Genomic DNA, 21,592 nt, shown 5'->3' on the forward strand with positions numbered 1-21,592 from the left:
CTCTCTCTCTCTCTCTCTCCCACCCTCTCCGCTCTCCGGCGCCGCCAAACTTGACGTCTGCGCAAGCCCCGCCCCCGCTGGGGACAGGGGCTCCCGCCGCCGCCCCGCGCTGCTGATTGGACGGCGCGTGCCCGCGTCACCCCGCCACCTCCGCGCTGGGGCCCGGGTGACGTGGAGGAGCCGCCCGCTTCTTCGCGCACCCGATTGGCCGCGCGGCCTGTCAGTCAGCTCCGGTTTGAGCCTGACCCGCCCCCCGCCCAGCAGGTTAGGTTGTGCCGCGAGTGGTGACTCATGAGACGGAATTGGAAGCTCAGAAACTTCCAGAAACATTCCGTCGGCGGCCATCGCCATCGCTTCCGGTCCGGTTCCCAACCGCTGCCGCTCAGGTCCCATTCGAGGATACGTTTTGACATGTTTTGGCTCAACTCATTTTGTTCGCTTTACAATAGCAGACGGTGAGGTTATGGAGGAACATCTTTTATCCCAGACAGTCACTCTCTCCTCCTATAACTGTCTCTCCTCCCTCCCTCCCTCTCTCCCCCTCCTCATCCCACGACAATCATCTGCTTTTCTCCCCCCACTAATCGCCCACAAAATATACCGTCAATTCACTTTACAGTATATCCCGTGAAGACGTCTCAAAGGCGTGATAAGGTGCTTATAATCAAATGCAAGGATTATTTATGACCATTATTAGTTCTCTTCTAAGTGTTTTTCTCCCTCTCCTGGGACAATCATCTCATTTATCCTCCGGTCTCAGCCAACTCAGTGTGACTTGGGGAAGTCAACCTGTCACCGAGGGAAAGATTCTTCCCATTTGACTCCCGTTGAACCTGCAAGTGGAAGTTCGAATGGGCAGTGGATGGTCCTAACTGGTCAAGCCGTCTTTAGCGGGTTAAACTTCAGCAGCTTACGCTGGGGGACCCCAAGCCTTTCGCTCTTGACCATCTGCGACAACGCTTTCTGGAATTAGTTAAAACAGGGTGTGTCCCAATGGGGAGAGTGTGGGCTTGATTTCAGATCAGTCTTCAAAGTCATCAGGGGAATGAATGCATTGGTTGTCTAGGGTGCACGTGAGTCACTGAATCGTAAGTTTGTCAAATTACTTGGTATGTCACTAATGACTATCCTTGGGGTGGGGTGGGGTGGGGTGGTAAGCTCTTTGGGCTTCAAGGTGATGTGCTTGGCACTGGTATGTTCGAATTGGCTCTCAGTATTCTGGAGTCAGGTTGTGGACGCTTGATGACATGTGAGCATTGCCTGGCTCAGTGGCAGGACTTCGAGTGGTAGACTTCTCACTGGGAGTGGAGATTCTTCTCACTTGGCTCATGTTAACTCTGCAAATCATGGTAGGGTAGTCCTAGCTGGATAGGCAGCAATGGAACTGGAGGTCAAATAACTTAATAAGTGGAAGATGATGCCAAAAGTGAAGGAGAAGCTAGAGGGAAGCAGAGCTACTGGACACCACCCAGAAGTACATTGTAGTATCAATGAAGAACTAGAACCTCCAGCAGGAGTGACATTCCTTTTGTTGCCCAATATTAGGTGATCTAAATAAAGTAATTCTGACTTGTATCTGAGCAAATTGAGCTATTAATTGGAGCTATGCCAATAAAGGAGTAATCATACAAACAATATATTAAAATGTCCTGCTTGAGTGAAGAACCTCCTTTTACCATTTTTAAATACAATTACTGGATAAGAGAGAAACAATGATGTCTCAAAAAGTTACAGATACTTTCAACTTCAATAAATGCAACATTTTATAAAATTTCATGAGAAAATTTACAGCATATATTTTGTCATGTTATGATAGTTGTATTTTTGAGACTTAATTGCCAAATCAGTGTTGTGCCTCTTTGTATGATTGCTAAAATGTTTCAATATTTGCCTAAGCAACATTGTGTGTGTATTGAAATATCACATACATTAGAGATGAAATTTACCTTCTTCAAAATTTTAAAGTTTTAAAATGAATTTAAGACCCTTGATAATGATTTCAGTTACAATTTAATTGCACTGACCTAGCAGGGAGGGAGCTTTAAAACTCATTCTGGTACACATAAAGTAATTTAATATCTAATGTTTATTTGCAGATATTCAAAATTATTCATCTATATATGAAATTAATTTACAAAAGAAATAGGAGCAAGATATTGTTATTTGGAAACACTTGCAATTAGTTTAGAGATGTTGAACCAATATTAATATGTTCATATGTTCCAAAGATATTGGAATAAATATCTTCAATTGTAAACTTCAAAGTGGTTACTAATATTGCAGTTGTTCAGTAAATGATTATTTGAAGAGAGTTCTCTTTACAGGTTCAAATTGTTAGTGGTAGTGTCATGGAGCTTGGTATTTTATAAGCAATGCTTCAGTGATTAGACTCAGGGCCTTTTGAGTCAGGAGGACAAAAACAGTATCCTGTTTATATTAACAAATTTAAAATACGCAGTTCTCAAAATAAATTAAAAATATATAATGGACACAAGCATATATTTTATTGACACCCAATGAGTCATAATACGTAAAATGCTGTCACTTACGGTTTGAGCAGAGTGAGTGAGCTGACCCACTTCTTGTTGCAAGTCACTCCAAGGTCCAATTCTCCTGCCTGCTCAAACACCTGGTATTTTATCCCCTTGTCCACTTGTAATCTCACACTCACAAAATACAAATACACATTCTTATAGACGATGTGTTTTCATTAAAATCAGGCCCCCTTCACACAACAACAACATACTTTAACTAGTGAGGCGTTCCTGCTACTTGTGGGGTGTAAATGACCGAAACAATATCATGCAAGCACGAAGGCAACATTCGAACAGACATTCAGTCTCCATTCAAACGAGTATTCAATCGAGTTTGCAGGTACCCTGGTCACGACGTTACCACCGCCAATTAGCGTAGTCATTATATAATAAAAGGAGTGCAACACTGTCTTAAGAATAATAACACCCTTACATTTGGTATGTAGTATATCCCCCCCCCCCCCCCTCCCCTCCCCGGGGCTCGAAGTCAGGCTCCGTCACTGTTAAATGCTCTGAGAAGCTAACCTGCATGGAGGGTGCTATATAAGTGCAGTTGTTGTTGTGTCGTACCTTTCACTTTGGAGAATTCTCAAATCGCTTACAGGATGTAGTGTAGTGACTGGTGAACTTGTTTTTTTTAAATAATTAGTGTAGCAAACAAAAGGTTACATATTATTTTTCCACTATTTCAAACAAGCCCAGGTCTTCCTTGGGAAACGTTTCCTTTCTGAAATACTGTATTGATATAAAATTGTCAGTCTTTCAGAGTTTGTTTAAAAAAGTAATAGCAATGTACAGGGCAGGAGAATACCATTGTGGTCCATCCGACCAGTCTCAAAGTACTAGCAATCAAGTCAGCTTAGAGTATGATACAAAATGACTTTCACAGAATGTGTTTTTTTTTAAATATCACACGCGTGACTGGAGAAAAAGTCAGCTTGTCATTACCAGTGAATGTCACCAATGACATTCCCTCTATCTGTAACCAGGGCTCTTTGCCTCCTTCATTTGTGTCACCAGCATCTTGGGATATCCTCCCAACAGGACCAATGTTAAGATAATAAGGTGAAAATTCTTCAGGTTCTCTAATTCATAAATCAGCAATTAACGTATACTAATTGTTAATTATATTTTAATATATTTTAATTTTCTTTGGATCCATTGAATATAAGGAAGTAGTGTCACCATCATGTTTTAATTCTAAAATTTACAAATATTAATATACTTATTATTTTATATTCTGTTCCTTTATTTTGATTTTTAAAAATGTTTAAATAATGTAACTAGGAGCATTTACAGAGATCAGTAATGAGGGAGTTGAATTAATATTCACATTGATCTCAAATCATCCTGGACTCACAACTTTGTGTTGCTTCAGTTCCTTTATATTATCAGGCTCATCCCTAATGGCATAATGTTTAAACAAGAATTTTCACAAAATCGACACACCAAAGCAGTAAAAATGGCATCATTGATTGTTTAGCTTTCAAAATATATTAGATTTTAAGAAGTCTCATGCCTGCAGACCAACTGTAAACAATGAATTAAGAGCTGGGCAAAGAATAAAACATTTATTAATTAAACCATTTCTGACAAACCTCTGGCAAAGCAGATTTGCCAAACTTTGCTTGTGGTCTTTCACAAGAGCTGTACATCTTCTAAAATGTCAACTGAAGCTTTTATACTTTAGTTAGTAGTTCAACTGGAAACAGTTTGAAACAAACTTCTTATAATGTACATAATTATGTTCTAAAATAGAATTACAAACAATGAGACAATCAGAAGACAGGAACTGACAACATGACATTGACTTGAGGAGAAAATGTTATGTTAAGAAGCTTGACTGGCCAAGAAAATAAGTAACAGGATGTGGATATCATCCCTTCCTAAAATGTTTGAGACAAATTGAGCTCCTGCGTTTTGGAGAGCTGTTCACCCTTGTCTTTGTGATGGAGGGCAATGTTTTTATAGCCTAGAATCACTCGATCAACTATGATTTTATAAGTGTTTTCCTTTTAAATAATAAACCAATAACTAAAAAAATGTTAATCACATAATGGAGGCAAGAGCTTTCAGCCAAACAAGGTGACCTATAGGAACCAATGGAGTAATGCTGTACCAGGGTATCATAGGCTGCTTGCAGATGGAAATGGACAGTTTCCTCAACTTTCACAATTACTTGCTACACTTGTTCTTGTAGAAAAGCACTAAGTTGTTCTTTGAATGAGATGTTATACGAGATGTTAAATGAGATAAAAGTCTTGTCCGCTTTTTCAGATGGAAGTTTGCCACAATTTGAAAAGAGAAGAGAATTTGTCCAACAATCCCCCAGATAAATTCAACATTAGCTACTTGTGGGACATTGGCGTGTTCAAGTTGGCTGGCCTGTTTGCCTCCAAAATACATTCACTGGATTTTATAGTACTGTAAATCTTATAACGTGCTTTGCGACATCTTCTTGCCTGTATCAAAAACAAGGATTATTATTATTGCAGTATGGTAAGCTTTAAAGACATTTATGACTAGTGCCTTCAGTGTGCTGCTATCTTCCTCAAAACATAATGGTATCTTTAGCATATATTATTTTATTTCCAATCTTCTCTGGGTGAATCAAAACATTTGACCTTTAAACACAGCTGTTAGTAACCAGGATTAATGATGAGAAGGATTTCTGGAATGAGAAGGGGAACATGGTAGATGTGGCAGGGTGGGGGGGGGGGGGGGGGGGGGCGGGGGCAGAGAGAAGGAACAATTAAAAGGAAATTGTACACATACTTGATTAAAGGACAGTGTCACTGACTGGAGCGTTTTCTGGCAATCTCTCTTCCTGGAATGTTGGCAGAGACATTTGTGCTATAGTTTATGGTCGATCTTTTGTAGTCTTTTGAGATGTGCGTTTTCCATTTCCTGTTTTTTGGGGAAATGAAACTAAAATATACGTGAATGTTCGCAACAAAGACAATTGACAACATGATGTTATTTATGTGTCAACCATTACATCATTGCAACATGTGCCTGTGATAAACTATACCAAGGTGGTGATGTTCCTTTAATAACTAGATATTAATTACTCACTGAAATAAATGGTGTGTAATTGTTTCGTACTTTTGGCATTGTGTCATCAGTGACAAGTAGCAGTAAACGTTTCTCATAACCAATATGTTTTTCCCCCAATATTCAATGAACCTCACCATACCAGGAGGTTTTGACAAGATCAAGAATACACTGTTGCCAATATACTCTTTGTTGCTACAGAATCCTGCTTATGTTGCTTTATGATGTATCTTGGTTTGATTGAGTTGATTAATCATATTTAGTGTTGCTGTGACATTTTTAAACAATGAAGTAACTGTTTACATAGATATAGCCAAATAAAGCTGGAAAATTGGCATGAAAGATGCTACATCTGAAATGGCCTAATATGAGACGTTATGGGTTTCCTATCTTTGAACTTAAATTTTAGCAAAAATTAAAAGACTATTTTAACAACAGACACAAAATTCAGATGGGGTTTCATCCCTCAATCCTCAAGGCTCCTTCCTTCCTCACATTTGGTGCTTGTGCTTGATTTCAAAATCCTCATGCTCATCTTGAAATCCCTTCATGCTATAGCACCTCACTACCTCTCCAACATACTTAGTCCCCAACCCACTGCCCCTGCCTCCACTTGACTCGCTCCAGCTTCCTGCTTGTCCATCATGCCCTCTATTCCACTATCGGTGGCCACACTTTCAACCACTAAACCCTGGAACACTCTTCCTCTATCCCTCCAATTTGCCCTCTCCTTTTCCATCTTCAGATCAGCATCTGAAGACCTTCCTCTTTGACCGCGCCTACAGTCACCTCCCCCCAGCTTGGCATCATGTTCTGCCACTGGGGCTCTACTCAGCATAAGTGGCACTATATAAGTCCAAGTTGTTTTTGCTACCTACACCAAATCCCTAATTATAGTTGCATTTCACACAGAACACCTTTGTCATGGACTTCTAACTTTGGGTCAGGTTTCTTATCAAAGAGAGTGGCAAAAGATGTTTTAGAGAACAATGTGAAATTCTAGAAATAAACCAAATTGATAATGGAATGGTGTGTACTTTGACAAATCTTTGATGTCAGTAACATGAATAAACTGTGAATAAATCCCAATTATTCCAAATTAGTCAACAACAACAACAACTTGGATTTTTATAGCACCCTCCATGCCGGGACGACGTCTCTGGTGCTTCACAATAATGGATCCCGGGGCTGAGCCAGGGGGAGGGGGAAGAAAGTGACCAAAGGCGAAGTCGAAAAGAAAGGCCTTTAGCCGAGACCTGAAAGTAGGAAGAGAGGGGGCGAGGCGAAGGGAGTGAGGAAGGGAGTTCCAGAGCCTCGGGGCATAGTGGCTGAAGGCACAGCCGCCGATGGTGGATCGGAGGATTCGGGAGACGAGGAGGAGGCCAGATCCGGTGGAGCGAAGGCAATGGGCACTGTTGTGAGGAGAGAGGAGGTCAGAGAGGTGGGGGGGTGCAGAGGAGTGGAGGGATTTGAAAACTAGAATGAGGATCTTGAAATCGACCCTCTCTGGGACAGGCAGCCAGTGCAGTCAGACACAAATGAGAATGGTTTGTATAGTTCAAGTTCAAATGGTCTTGTCTTGTACAGTGATACATCTCCGACCCAAGGTATCTGTTTTCCTGTTTTCAGCTTCTCCATGCAAATTCATTTTCTGGTAATATGGAGGGATTTGATAATCACTAGGAAAGTTGTCTGCTAATCTTTTGCATAAAGTTATTCAGTTTCTTTAATGAATAAAATGAATTTGACCATTTGAACTTCATGAAGCTCTAAATTTGAATCAATCTAATTGTTTGTCGTACTCAATAATACATTTTGTAAACACATTGCTGCTAATATTGATTCAACAGCTTTTAAAGATTAAACTTATACTGAATCCAATACAACAGAATAACAAATTGGCTGTAATTTAACCAGCCAAAATTTCCTAGTTTGTCATTGAGAGCATAGTCTGGCAAACTTTTCTTGCTTGTCCAACTAGGGCTACCCTCCCTACTTGTTGGGGCTTTGGCTTTTAAGATTAACAGGGAACTAGTGAGAAGTATCCCTGCACTCACTGACAGGTCTTCAACTCCAACCCCTTTGCACTCACCTAACTCTGGACCTGGACAACTGAGACTACCTCAGAAGGTTGACATTCTGACATTCTGTTGTCAAGAACATCCCCTTGGAGCCAGCTCAGTGCCAATGAAACCCTGCTTACATTCCCCCTGAAGCATCAAGGGTGAGTTGTTTTTGATATAAGAATAATGTATCATGGGGGTGTACTTTTGCTAAGCAGTACAATGGAAAATTGCTGACCACTTGTGTACCCCTGTGTAACCTTTCCTGTTAACATAAGTGGGCAGCATTCTTCATGAGCAATGTGTGAATGTGTCCCGTAAAACACTTCAACAGCCTTGACTGTTGTCTGTTGTAATTGTGTGAAAAGAGAATGTTTAGTAGATGGTCTGTGTGAAATTAAGATGTGTAAACAGAAGGTGTAAACATACGTAGCATTTCCTTATATGTAGAAGATAAGGAAATGCTACGCATGTGTGTGTTAACCCGATGGACGAAGGTCATGATTAGAACAATTCACAGATGGCTTTCTGGGGATAACCAAACCAAGGAAAGGTCACAAAACCTGTTAATACATGGGTAAAAATATTGGGCACTAACTAGTTTAAAATCAAAACAGATCTGGGAAAGAAGAAGAAATAAAGAAAAACTCCTGTAATTATTTCTTCTGTTCTTGGGATTGATATCTGTACCTTTCTCTATCATACACATTGCTATATAAAGGTTTCTTAAATGAAACATCTCTGTGAGCTTGATTATCTCAGTGTCCGAAAATACATAATTGATCTATTGTAGTCAACAATTTCATTTAAATTAAATACAATTAAATATAATTCAATCCAGTGACAATTCACGTGAACACCCATTCCCACCCAATGAGCAAGAAATATACAACAACAACTTGGATTTATATAGCGCCCTCCACACCGGACGTCAATTAGTCAACAAATATCAAGGAGAAGCAAAGATTATTAGTCCATAATACAAAAAAAATGTGATTAAAGAGTCACGGATGGGATGGTTTGGATACCTCAGGTTAGGATATACATTGAATGACTAAATATTGTCAACATTTGAATTCTGGCAAGACTGAAAATATTCTATGCACTATTAACCTTTTTATTTAAACAAAAAAAGGGACTTGAGTTGAATGCAGAGTGAAGGAAGCTTGGTCTGTACCAGGCTGCTCTATTATGGGATCCAGGATTGCTTGATGCTTACATTGTTTGGCCAGTTTGGAAAGTGTTCTAAGACTTGTATTTTTTTGCCTTGATGAGTACAAAAGTTACCACTAAAGGAATCTGATCCAAGTTGAATTTTAGATGCTCTAAAGATTACACTATTAGAAATAAATATTTGATTTTTTTTACAACAGGAATGAACTTAAGAACTTGAAAATATAGCAATTAACTATTTTCATAAAAGCTGAAGGTGGAAGCAAACTGCTTACAACTTACAGTACCTCTGTGGCAGATGATAAAATCAAATATGACATCTTATCATGTTTCACAATTACCATATTAAATGACAAAATTTACCAATAATTTTAAAGATTTTTTTAAAAAAGGAGTGTGAAATAATTACCTTTGATGAAAACAAAGACTGATCCATATTGTGCAATATCTAAATCAATTCATATGTGATATTTTCATGCTAATTACCCAGCGTTTCTTTTTCAACAAAATCAGACTATAGTGACCACGATATTCTGCATCCTTCCACGTCCTTGAATAGTTCACAATCATTAATTATTATTGCAGAGAACTTCTTGGCTTTTGAATTGATTCATTTTCTAAAAATATTTTCTCTCATCTCTGGTCTGAATGATCTTGTTGACAATGCTCACATAGTCATACAGCTTTATAAGATGTTTGATTTAATTCCTTTATCTGTCACAGAACTAGTTGTGAGTAATTTGCTTCTATCTTCAGCTTGAAAATAGTACATTGCTACCTTCTGAGTATTAAGTGTCATTCCTGTCGTAAAAAATATAAAACGTAATATTCAGAGCATATCAAATTCAACTTAAATCATATTCTACCAGTGACATTTTATTAAAACTCCCCGCCACCTCCTTATTTCACAAATGTTCATGTTACATGCCATGGAAAATTTCTTTTGAAAAAATACCGCATTATCACTGGATTAAGGATATGTCTGAAAGAATAAATTACAAATGAAGAAGAATGCCCATTCCTCCTTGGTGCTGGTTGGTTTCCAGCAACTTAAAAACAACAGGTAAACATTTAAAATGTGTTGTGTATTTTTTATCCAGTAGTATTGGTTTGTTGACAGCAAAATCCTAAAAAAATATTTAACCCAGTTTTGTGAAACGTGAGAGACAGTCTATCAGAAAGCTATCAGAGAACATGAAATAAATCAATTGTGTTAAAAGCCTCAGAGGAGAGCAATTAGAAATAGGTGATAATTGTTTGCTGAATGTTCTCCAAATAACTAATGTCCTTGGGATGGTCAAACGAGCCTTAACGCTCATTAATGGTCTACATAAAATGAGAATAACTTTTGTAAAAATTTGAAGTAATATACTACTAGAACTATTAATAATCCCTGCATTTGATATAGCGCCTTATATTGAGATGTCTCAAAACGCTTCACAGAATATACTGCAAGTTGGTTTGACCGTGCATTTTGAGAGAGAAATGCGCCAGCCAGTTGCATACAGCAATGTCCCACAATCAGCAATAGAGTGAGTGACCAATTTTATTTGGGGCTTGTTGGCCAGAACATGTAAGGATTATTATTATAGAACACTGTGAGAAACTCCCTTCTCTTTTCGAATAGTGCCCTGGGACCTTTAATGTCCACCTGAACAGGCAGGCAAGACCTTACCTTGGAGCACCATGGCCCTGACCAGCCAGTTATTATCTTGAAGGCAACATTGCACTGATCTGTTATGTATGTAAAAGTGTTATTGAACTTCTTACATCTAAAGCCATTGGTCCTAAATAAGAAATCTGAACATAGGTGCATTTACTAAAGACCGTTAAAGTAGGAATTAGAACATTCAGACCCCCAAATCTAGGTTAATCCAAATGTGGAGAGTTTGATTCAGCTCAGCCATGTTAGATTTAATGCCAGATAAAATTACACCCAAAGCTGAAATGGAAACTTGGAGATATGCCAAGTTTTCACTTTGTGATTGAATTGATACTGGGGATAGCAAATTTAAGTCGTTCACATTTGGCTCAGTTTCAACTGGAAGCTGTTTCTCATCCCTCACCAGTAAAAAGATAATAAATTCTATAAAAATTACAAAATGTAACATCTTATTAAAGACGTTATTGTAGGATTTTGAAATTGACATACAATACTACATACATACTAGAACTATTAATAATCCCTGCATTTGATATAGCGCCTTATATTGAGATGTCTCAAAACGCTTCACAGAATATACTGCAAGTTGGTTTGACCGTGCATTTTGTGAGAGAAATGCACCAGCCAGTTGCATACAGCAAAGCCCACAATCAGCAATGGAGTGAGTGACCAATTTTATTTGGGGCTTGTTGGTTAGAACATGCAAGGATTATTACCTGTTGATACCCAATAAAATTTTACTGCAATCTACAATTATTCCATTGAAATGTTGTAAACATATTAAAAAATCCTATAAGATATTTTTATTGCTCATCAATAGTGTAGAATGTCAGCAGTCAGGAGTGGAATCCAGTGTCAATGTGAAACACTCCCAAGGTATATAGATTAATGAATGGAGCTAATCCAAGGTTATTGTGCAAATTATTGCTTTGAGCTCAGTTTGGCATCAATATAACATTTCATGATTATGTTTCAGGAGTGATTCTTTTGAAGGATTGTGACACTCATCCAATATGTTTTGAATAAACACAGATAAGCAACGTAGGTTACATCTCAGATTATTTTCCAGGTTTTGAAGGAAAGAGATTGTTTATAAGATTAAGTATAAATACAGTTGAGTAACCTCGATACTGACACTCAGGACAATGGAAAAGTGAAATGAAGGGGAGTGCTTTCTATTCAAATACCATTGTGTGCTTTTATTGTGAAGTCAGCACTTCTTTTAGAAGTCTGTCAGTCATGAAGGTTTTATTTTTTCAGATATATTGGTTCAGTCACAACATCATTCTGAGGACAGACTCTGAGTATGGGCCGATGCCAAAAGTGCAAGATGTGCTAAATTAACAAACACAATTGAAACGACAAGACAGAGCATCTCTGGATTAATGACTAAAACAACCTCAGCACTGACCAGTTTGCTAAATATTTGGAGCACATTCCCCGATGCCATCCGCACCAGTCTGCAAGCAAAAAAAATTCAAACTAATATTCAAAAAAGCTGTGATTTTTTTCTTTCATCCCTTTTGGTAATTGATGGATTCTCATCAAGATCTGGGAAGAGAAGATTTTTTCACGTTTGCCCAAATCTCAGGCAGATCAAGTATTCCTAGGCCAGTGATAATGTAGACGCATAAAATAGAGCTTGTTCTCTGTCCCTATAATATCCTTTAGTCCATGTGCTATATCAAATGTAAGGATTATTATTATTTATCATGCATACTTCCATGATATGTGTTTTCTTCTTCTGTTTGTTTATATTCTTATACACTTTCAGAAGATGCCTATATTTGAGGGTGTAAGGAGCCCTGCTTTATCTAGGATGGCAGACAGACTGGAGCAGTTTACAAAGCGCAAACACATCAAGGGGTTGAGATGATAATAATAAATGTGAGAGTGAAGCTCTAGCAATGGTATATCAGGGCACGGAAAGCTTATTAATCTGGAACACATTCAAAAACTTTATTCTTTATATTACCATAAGTAGAAATCCTGGGATGAAAGGGGGATAAGGCTGTTAGCACCTGGCAAGGAAACAGATGGCTCATGTTCAAGGCAACCGTAAAATTTTATTACGTTATATTTTATTATGTTACACAAATAAGAGGTGTAGCCTGAAGCACGCTCCCTCAATAGGGTTCTTATTCTTGTCAGAATGTCTGAGTCCAGTTTGCTGCCCTTTCACCGACTGCACTAACGTCACCTAATCAGCTGCTCTTTTGCAGCAAACATTTACCCCTTGGCTCACAACAGTCTGGAAGCTTCGAAATTCACTGCCCTGCATTTTTAACACAGCAATAACTGGTTGCCGCCCCCTGGTGGCAAAAAGGACACTTACTCTAGTTGTTTATATGGTCGATTGACCCTGAAGAAAGTCAGCTGGAAAATGCATGCAGAAGCATGATTCACTGGACAGACGTTAACATACTGACAGGCATTCCAGGGAATATTAGCAATCAATAGTTTTAGAGTTTTATAAAGTTACACATTATTCTAAATGTGGATTCAGCTTGACGGACTCGGGTTTGTAAGATGAGTCCATATTTAGAAGAATATGCGGAGTGCTCAGCTCCCCACATTGAACAGGATATTGATGTGTTGCCAGACGGTGGCTGACCTAAACTAAAAGTTTTTGGAGAGGATTACAAAGCTGAATGTGTTCTTATTGCAAGCAAAGATTAAGGGGCACATGATTCAGGTCTTTTAATATTTTAAGAAGCAATGATGCTGTCATAGAACCATAGAATCCTACAGCACAGCAGGAGGCCATTTGGCCCATCATGCCTGTGCCAGCTCTTTGAAAGAGCTACCCAATTAAACCCACTGCCCCACTCTTTCCCCCTTGCCTTGCAATTTTTTCTTTTCAATAAATATACAATTCCATTTTGAAAATTATTATTGAATCTGCTTCCACACCCTTTCAGGCAGTGCCTCCATTGGTAATGATGCTGGATACGCAATGCAGACTTAGACAATGGGGTCTAAATTGGAACGATTCAGAATGGGATTCCCAAAGAATGATTGAATCATAAATGGGGATTATTTCTAGTAACCAGAGCTACATGACCCTGGCCTGCACAAACTCCACTCTGGAAGCAGCTCCTGATGTACGGAGTTTTAGAGTTGGTTGTGATATAACAAATTGCAACAATATAGACCAATTATTGTGTACAAAACTAGAGCACATTAGTTTACAGGGATGGAGATTAAAAGATATTTTCCTCTTTAAAATAATGGATATGTGGAACAGACTCTTACAAAAGCAGTTGATTCTGCATTAATTAACTCCATATAAAACAAATTGGATAAATATCTGCTAAAGAGCAGGATCAGAGGATAATGGGAAAGATTTCAGATGCAGGTGACAAATACTTCATGGGCCACATAATAATAATAGTTTCTCTGCTGGTGAAAGTTCCAATGACTCACTCTCTACCCAAGGTCATGAGGTAATTAACAAAACAGGTTGTCAGGAGGCACTGGTCTCTTCTACAAAGCAGCTTGATGCTGTGATGGGAGGACAGTGAGGTGGGTATTCTGGAGGGATGAGATCAGAAGGGCCTTCTTTGTCTGAATTAAACTTGTGACCTTGTGATTTAGCTCCTACTGACTCCTGGTATCCAGGCTCACAGAAGAAGAATATTCATAATAGTGAGGTACCAGAGGATTGCAGCATCCGTGCAAACATGTGGATGTATCGCAGCTATTATTTGTTAACAGCTGAGATTAGCCCTGCGAAATTCAGCTGCAAAATATGTATGTAAATATGCATGATTCACTGATCTCACATTGACGTGACCTAGTGGCATTTCACAGCATTGTAATATTAGAAATTATGCAGATTTAAACACGTTTATTCAGACGTAGAGAAAACTTGAAAAAGACTACTTTCATTTTATTTTCAATAGGTTAATGCTCCAGCAGTCACAATGTTTCATAAATAAAGACAGAACAAACATTCCGTGAAATTACTATTGTCAGTCACCTTAAACCTTAATAGCACCAAACCTTCACTGTATACAAGGCTCATTAAAATATTGTACGGATGGGTTGTAAAACCTCCAGCTCTACATGATTCAGTTTTAATGTTTTTTGTACAAAGCGCTGGCATAAAAAAGGCTGCTTTCTACATCATCAAACTCAATAACACCTAACTCGCCCTGCAGGAAAAAGATTGCTTTAGAACTGTGTTCTGTTCAGTCAGGGTGAAGGACTGCTCTTCTGAACAACAATAACTTGCATTATATGGCGCCCTTCACATGGGGGTAGCGTCTTGTGGCACTCAACAGCGATGTGGCTTGATGCCGAGCTGGAAAGAGAGGGAAAATGGCCAAATGCACGGTCGAAAAGAAAGTCTTAAGGTATGAATTGAAGACAGGCAGAGAAAGGTAAGACAGAGGAATTGAGGCAAATAGTTCAAGAGATTCGGGGCACAGTGGCTGAAAGCTCGGCTGCCAGTCGTGGAGCGGAGGGGACGAGAAAACGTCCAACTATTTGAACCCATCATGTCCCTGCTTCCAAAGAGTAACCAAAGCATAGCCTTCACTGCATCCAATCTATCTGTGAGAGAATTGAGGAGAATAAAGGATATCCAATGAAATAGCTCACAGTTTTAGATTACATTAATTCCATACCTGGAGCCATTGACCTGTAGAGCAAGTCACCCAGAAACAAATAATACCAGTGCTGTTTACTTACAATAGAAGGTTCAGGAACAGCTGTGCAGCTGAGTTCTGGTCTTTTTCTCAGTTTAAAGTCTCATCCGAAAGAGAGTACTTCCATCAATGCCCGACATCCCCGGCACTTCATTGGAGTGACAGCCTACACTATAAGAGTTCAAAGGAGCAAAGGAGGAGATTAGGACCTTTTATTTAAACAGACAGTTGTTAGAATGAGCAAAGCCCTGCCACGTGTGGTCAAGGCAGGATCATATTAGTTGTCAAGAGGTAATTAGGTAGATATCCTAAAAAGGTATAATTTGCAGGCGTTTGTGGGAAAAGGTGGGTAAATGGGATTGAAAGGCTCTATCATAACATAACATATCATGTAGGAGCAGGAGTAGGCCATTCGGCCCTTCGAACCTGCCCCGCCATTCAATCATGGCTGATCTTCTAATCTAACTCCAGCTAATAACCTGACCCTGCCTTATCCCCATATCCCTTAATCCCTTTTGCAATAAGAAATCTATCTATCTCAGTCTTGAATATGTTCAAGGACTGAGCGTCAACAGCCCTTTGGGGTAGTGAGTTCCATACATTCACCACCCTTTGAGTGAAGAAGTTCTTCCTCAACTCAGTGCGAAAGGGCTGGCCTCTGATTTTAAGGTTGTGACCCCTGGTTTTAGTTTCTCCAACCAGGGGAAACAATCTCCCACTATCTACTCTATCATGCCCTTTGATGATCTTATAGGTTTCTATAAGATCCCCTCCAATTCTTCTATATTCTAGAGAATATAGGCCCAAATTGGTCAGCCTATCCTCGTAACTCATCCCCTTCATCCCTGGTACTAACCTAGTAAATCTACGCTGCACCCCCTCCGAAGCAAGTACGTCCTTCCTTAAATAAGGAGACCAAAACTGCACACAGTATTCCAGGTGTGGTCTCACCAGGGCCCTATACAGTTGCAGCAGTTGCTCTTATACTCTAATCCTTTCATAATGAATGCTAACATACCGTTCGCCTTCCTAATTGCTGCTGCACCTGCAGACTAACTTTCTGTGATTGGTGTACAAGAACACCCAAGTCCCTCTGGACACTAACACATTCCAATCTCTCCCCTTCTAAAAAATAACCCCTCTACTGTTTTTGCTACCTAGGTGGATGACTTTGCACTTCCCTACATTATACTTCATCTGCCACCTACCTGCCCAATCACCTAACCTATCTATGTCTTGCTGCATTTTTTAATGTTGTCCTCTGTGTTGACACTTCCTTCTAGTTTTGTGTCATCTGCGAATTCAGATATATTAACTTCAATGTCCTCATCTAGATCGTTGATAGCGCAGACACGATGGGTTGAACAGTCCTTTTCTATGCTGTACATTTTGGGGCTCTTTTGTTTTCAGGGCAATTTCTGGTCGTGTTCAGCTCCATCCTAAAAATTGTGGAGTCCTGTAGCTCAGTGACCTGAGTTCAATCCCAGGCAGGGTGAAACCTTGGGCAAGTTTCCTTACTCCACATACCTAATAATAATCCCTCCAAAACAAAACAATAATAAATTGGTCATTTTCAATCTACGACTGTTTGTGGGACATTGCTGTGTGCAATTGGCTGCCGCGTTCGCCCACAAATATACAGTCAATTCACTTTACAGTGTGTTCTGTGAAGCGCTTTGGGACGTCCTCCCGACGTGAAAAGTGCTATATCAAATGCAAGGATTATTATTACTATTACAGGACATCAGATTGATCCACATGGCTCTTCCTCTGATATTTCTTCCTTCCCACTACATGTGTTCAGCCTTTGCTGCTTCCCATTTAGGAGATTAAATTGAGCCCATTTGTACTTGGTTTATGGAAGGAGCAGACTTGATGGCCTCTTTTCATTCCATGTTTTTACATTCTCATGCAACTGTTTGTTGAGGTGGATGTTAAAGATACTGGCTGCCATGTTTGCCCACAAAATAGTCAATTCATTTTACAGTCTATCCTGTGAAGCACTGAATTGCAATGTCAGTCTTGACTGAATTGAAATTCCTGATGTGGGGATTGAACCCATAACATTCCGACTCAGCAGCAAGAGTGCTTTCAATTGAGCCAGGCTGACATTTATACTACAGGCCAGAATTGGCTTTGGTTTCGAAAGGTTTCCACTGTGTTGGTAGACTAATCCATACAGAATTCATTGCTACCAACATCTCCATTTCTGTAGCATGTGACTGTCAGGATGGTGCAAGACAGACTAGATGGACCACGGTATTTTTTCTTCCAGCAATTTTTACGTTCCTACAGAAATGGTGCTGGACAACAAGTAGGGATATGGGAGGTAGAAGGACGGAACAGGCATGGTCAAAAAGGTAGGTTTAGAGGCGGCTTTTAAAGACAGATAGAGAGGGTTAGATGGAATGCCAGAGGGAGGGTGTGTTGGAATTTGGGGGCAGTTGCTAAACGTTTGGTCACCAATGATGAGGAGGAGTGGAATGGTGTCAGGGCTGAATGTTAACTAATTATGCAAAGATGTAAAATGTGAATCACTAACAGATCAAGGAGAAAACTATTTTATTTGGAAGAACTTTAATTTGTCTTCTTACTGTAAATCAACAGCAATAATTGTTCAGATTTAAGGATACAAGGGGGGAAAAAAACAATCCATTTTATCCACAATTACAGAATGAAACTCTTAGGAGGAAAACATTGCTCAAACATATGTTCTTGACAAACTGGATCTGAACAATACAGAGCTTATGGCACATCACAATTTCAAAAGCAAATATGCAATTCAGTATTTTACAGCACAAGCCACAGATTGGATGCACAATATTGCACGTTTCAAGTATTATTAGAATTTCCTTTGATACACTTTTCTGGTACACATTCATCACTGTCAAAAAGCTTAAATATATTAAGTGACTACAAATAGCTACACAAGTTATCGTGTAAAATCCTTCCATCTTAACAACATTTCACCACAATACCTGTTTTGTAATTTTTTGTGTGAAAGAAGTTAGTTGTTTCAAGAAAAACAGATTTACTTCACATTTGGAAAATGTCTAAAATTCTTTCCGCTGATTTTAATGAATCCCTTCCATCTTTGTGCGCAGCTATCAAGCACACAGAAAGCGCATCACCATCAGTGGCTCCCAAGATTCTTCTGTGTCTCGGATTATAAATACATGGGGAATACCGTTACCATTTAACTAACACCAATTAGAAATCGAACACATTTCAAAAACATGTCATGACTTAAAACCACAGAAATATTTTCTTGATATTGCTGAATCCACATTAACTTTAAAGAGGGAATGATATATATCTAAAAAAGAGAAATTTGCAGGGGTAAATGGGATTGAATAGATTACTCTTTCAAAGAGTTGGTAAATGCACAATGGGCCGAAGGGGTTTCTTCTGTGTTGTAACTTTCTATTGTTTTATGACTTTGACGTCAATCTTAGCTGGGGATGGAACTACATCCAAATCCTGTTTTAATAAGTGTCGCTGAGATGTCTGAAGAAGAACATTAGAGCTTAAGAGTTGCTCAGACTTTCTTACTTGTTGAGTACCTAAAGGATGCGTTTTGAAGTCTTGCTTACGTGTTGGTAAACATCATTCACCATGACAAGTTTCTCATTTACCAAAACTGTACAACTGTAGATGCCACTGCTATGAACTTTTAATGCTGAAACACAATGCTTCTATTTATGGTTTGGTATCAACATTTGTTTTGTTCAGTAGAACACCGACTGAGTCTATTTTATCATGCACATTCCAATGTATATGATACTAGTAAACATTTTTTAAAAATGTTGGTACATTTAAAGGGATGGTACTTATAACAGTTCTTTTTTGGCCTTCAACATTGTTTGCTGAAAAGGATGTCATCCTATTATGTCCACTCCATATCAACTACTTGGAATGGAGCCCTAGATTAAGGAATGAAAAAACTTTTATCATTAAGTACTGATCCACAAATAACTAAGAGTTTAACTATGGCATTCTCTTCAACTTTAACTGAGGTAAGGGCACCGAATACAATTAGTTAAGGCAAATAGAAACAAAAATCTCTATGTGGAATGGACTACCTCAGGAAGCCTTTGGTTACATAATCAACTGAGCTTTTCAAAAGAAAGATGAGGACAGTTTGTAAATAATGAACATAGAATCATATCATAGAATCATACAGCACAGAAGGAGGCCAATCGGCCCTTCGTGCCTGTGTTGGCTCTTTGAAAGAGCTACCAATTAGACCCATTCCCACTTGCAAAATAAAATACAGGAAAAAGGCAGGGAAATGGAAATAAATAAAAGTTGTCATAGACTTAATTGTAGAGGATGACCTGTGCCCGTTCCTATGTCCTGTACCCTGGCAAAAATGGTATAGCGATGGCTTGAGTGCCTCATAACGTTAGAGCTAAAGCCCTTGAGAAGGAATCAACAATGGGTGCTACTGGAAAAAAGGTCACAAGCTAAAGTAAAATTAATAGGAGCTAACAGCTAGGATATTTTTTGTACAGTTCGTTTGTTGAATTGCTGTGTTTTTTTAAAAAATAATCGTTGCTGTTTTGTAAAACGTGCTTGGTAAATAATTTGAAAAATCAAATAAACTGAATATAGTGGTTGTAATTGATGATTTTTCTTACATTTCATGCAGCCCCATGAATTAGATTGCCCTGTTTAATCAACAAATTATTTTATTACACATTTTTGAACTGATATTGACATTTACATGTTATACATTATTGTACAAAATTACAGAATTGTTTGCCAATAGCAAGCTTTTAAGTCAAAAAACAATGACCTTTTCCACCAGTTCTTTTTTTCTAGAGTAGTTTAGAAATAGCTTTCAACCTGAAACAGTGGTTTCTACTACTAAACTACTACCAGCACTAAATGGGATAATTATAATAATAATCCTTGCATTTGATATAGCGCTTTTCACGTCGGGAGGACGTCCCAAAGCGCTTCACAGAACACACTGTAATGTGAATTGACTGTATATTTATGGGCAAACACGGCAGCCAATTGCACACAGCAATGTCCCACAAACAGTCGTAGATTGAAAATGACCAATTTATTATTGTTTTGGGTTTTGGAGGGATTATTATTAGGCTCTGTGTGGAGTAAAGAAACTTGCCCAAGGTTTCGCCCTCTGCCTGGAATTGAACTCAGGTCTCTCGCTTGCAAAGCGAGTGCTCTAACCACTGTGCTACAGGTCTCCTGAATGGTCTGATGACTGGTTCAAATGTACAGAGGTACATTTAGCAAAGGTTTTAATGATGTTAACCTATTAAAATACTTTAATTGGGAGATGTGTAACAGGTCTTCTTGTATTAGTGAAAATATTATAGTTTTTCGATTGAAATATGTTTGTTCAAAGCAAATTCTATCGGATGATGTCTAGATAATGTGCCTCAGGGTAAAGACGGTTGATAAGAACAGCTAATAATCTGTTGGTGTCACAAAGGCAGTAGCTTGTGTCTTTGATGAAAACTGTAGCTTGTAAAATCTCTTCTTGATAGCTGGCATACTGTTTGCTTGATGACATTGATTCAAGTATGTTAATGCCTAAAATAAAATAAAAATATTGAAGATGCTTCATATTGCATTTTGTTAAGCACAGAATACTATAAAATTATATTGAATACTTGGTTGATATTTTTAAAGTTAAATTATATCGACATTGATAACTTTAACATTAGTTACAAACAATTAGTGTCATAAGAGTATAATACAATCCTAAAAACAGATCTCAATGGTAGAATCATTGACTCTGAAATCTAGTAAACCACTCAGAGGAATAGAATTTATACATATGACTCAGGATTCACTCTCCCTCAATCCAGTTGTTTTGCCCTTTCCTTCCCCACCTTCAGGTCGTGCTTGAATACCTTCCTCTTCAACCACGTCTACGATCACCTCCCTCTCCCCCCGGTTTGTTGTCGTGCTGTACCACTGTCACACACTCTGGGACACTAGCCTGAGTGTGAAGCGCTATCCAAATGTAAGTTTCATATTTGTAACATTTGGATGTCTGTGGTGAATGCTGTCATTGGAGATTTATATTGCCCGCCATCGTCCGTACTTCACACCCACAGCAGCTGAAACCCTCGTTCACGCATTTGTCACTTCCTGGCTGGTCTTTTCAAATGCCCTCCTCTCCCCGAGCCCCCCAGTCCCACCATACATAAAATATAATTAAATTCACAACTCCGCAGCCCAGATACTAACGTACACAAAACTCTGGACCCCCATTACACCAGTCCTTGACAGGCTGCAAATTTCTGAATGGATCAACTTCAAGATCCTCTCTCTCGTTTTCAAATCCTTCATGTCCTTGCACCTCCTTACATTTCTGACTTGCTCACACCCCACTCCACCACCTGCTGCTTCCGTTCAGCCGGGTCCGGCCTCCTGCTTGTACCTTGCCCTTTGCCCCACCATCAGCGGCCGTGC

The 21,592-nt window shown here is 39.0% G+C and overlaps 1 protein-coding gene across 1 annotated transcript in view; it reads right to left on the minus strand.

Annotated features, from left to right (window-relative positions):
• Window positions 1-20,313: 20,313 nt before the first annotated feature.
• The window catches only part of epg5 (ectopic P-granules autophagy protein 5 homolog (C. elegans)), a 70,198-nt gene continuing 68,919 nt past the window's right edge, over window positions 20,314-21,592 (minus strand). The window contains exon 44 of the mRNA XM_042331897.1: window positions 20,314-20,763. Coding sequence (XP_042187831.1) covers window positions 20,523-20,763 — 241 coding nt within the window. The 3' untranslated portion in view covers window positions 20,314-20,522. The remainder of the gene's footprint in view (window positions 20,764-21,592) is intronic.

The sequence above is a fragment of the Callorhinchus milii genome, unplaced genomic scaffold, assembly GCF_018977255.1.
Source record: "Callorhinchus milii isolate IMCB2004 unplaced genomic scaffold, IMCB_Cmil_1.0 Scaffold1, whole genome shotgun sequence".
NCBI classification, from domain to species: Eukaryota; Metazoa; Chordata; class Chondrichthyes; order Chimaeriformes; family Callorhinchidae; genus Callorhinchus; species Callorhinchus milii.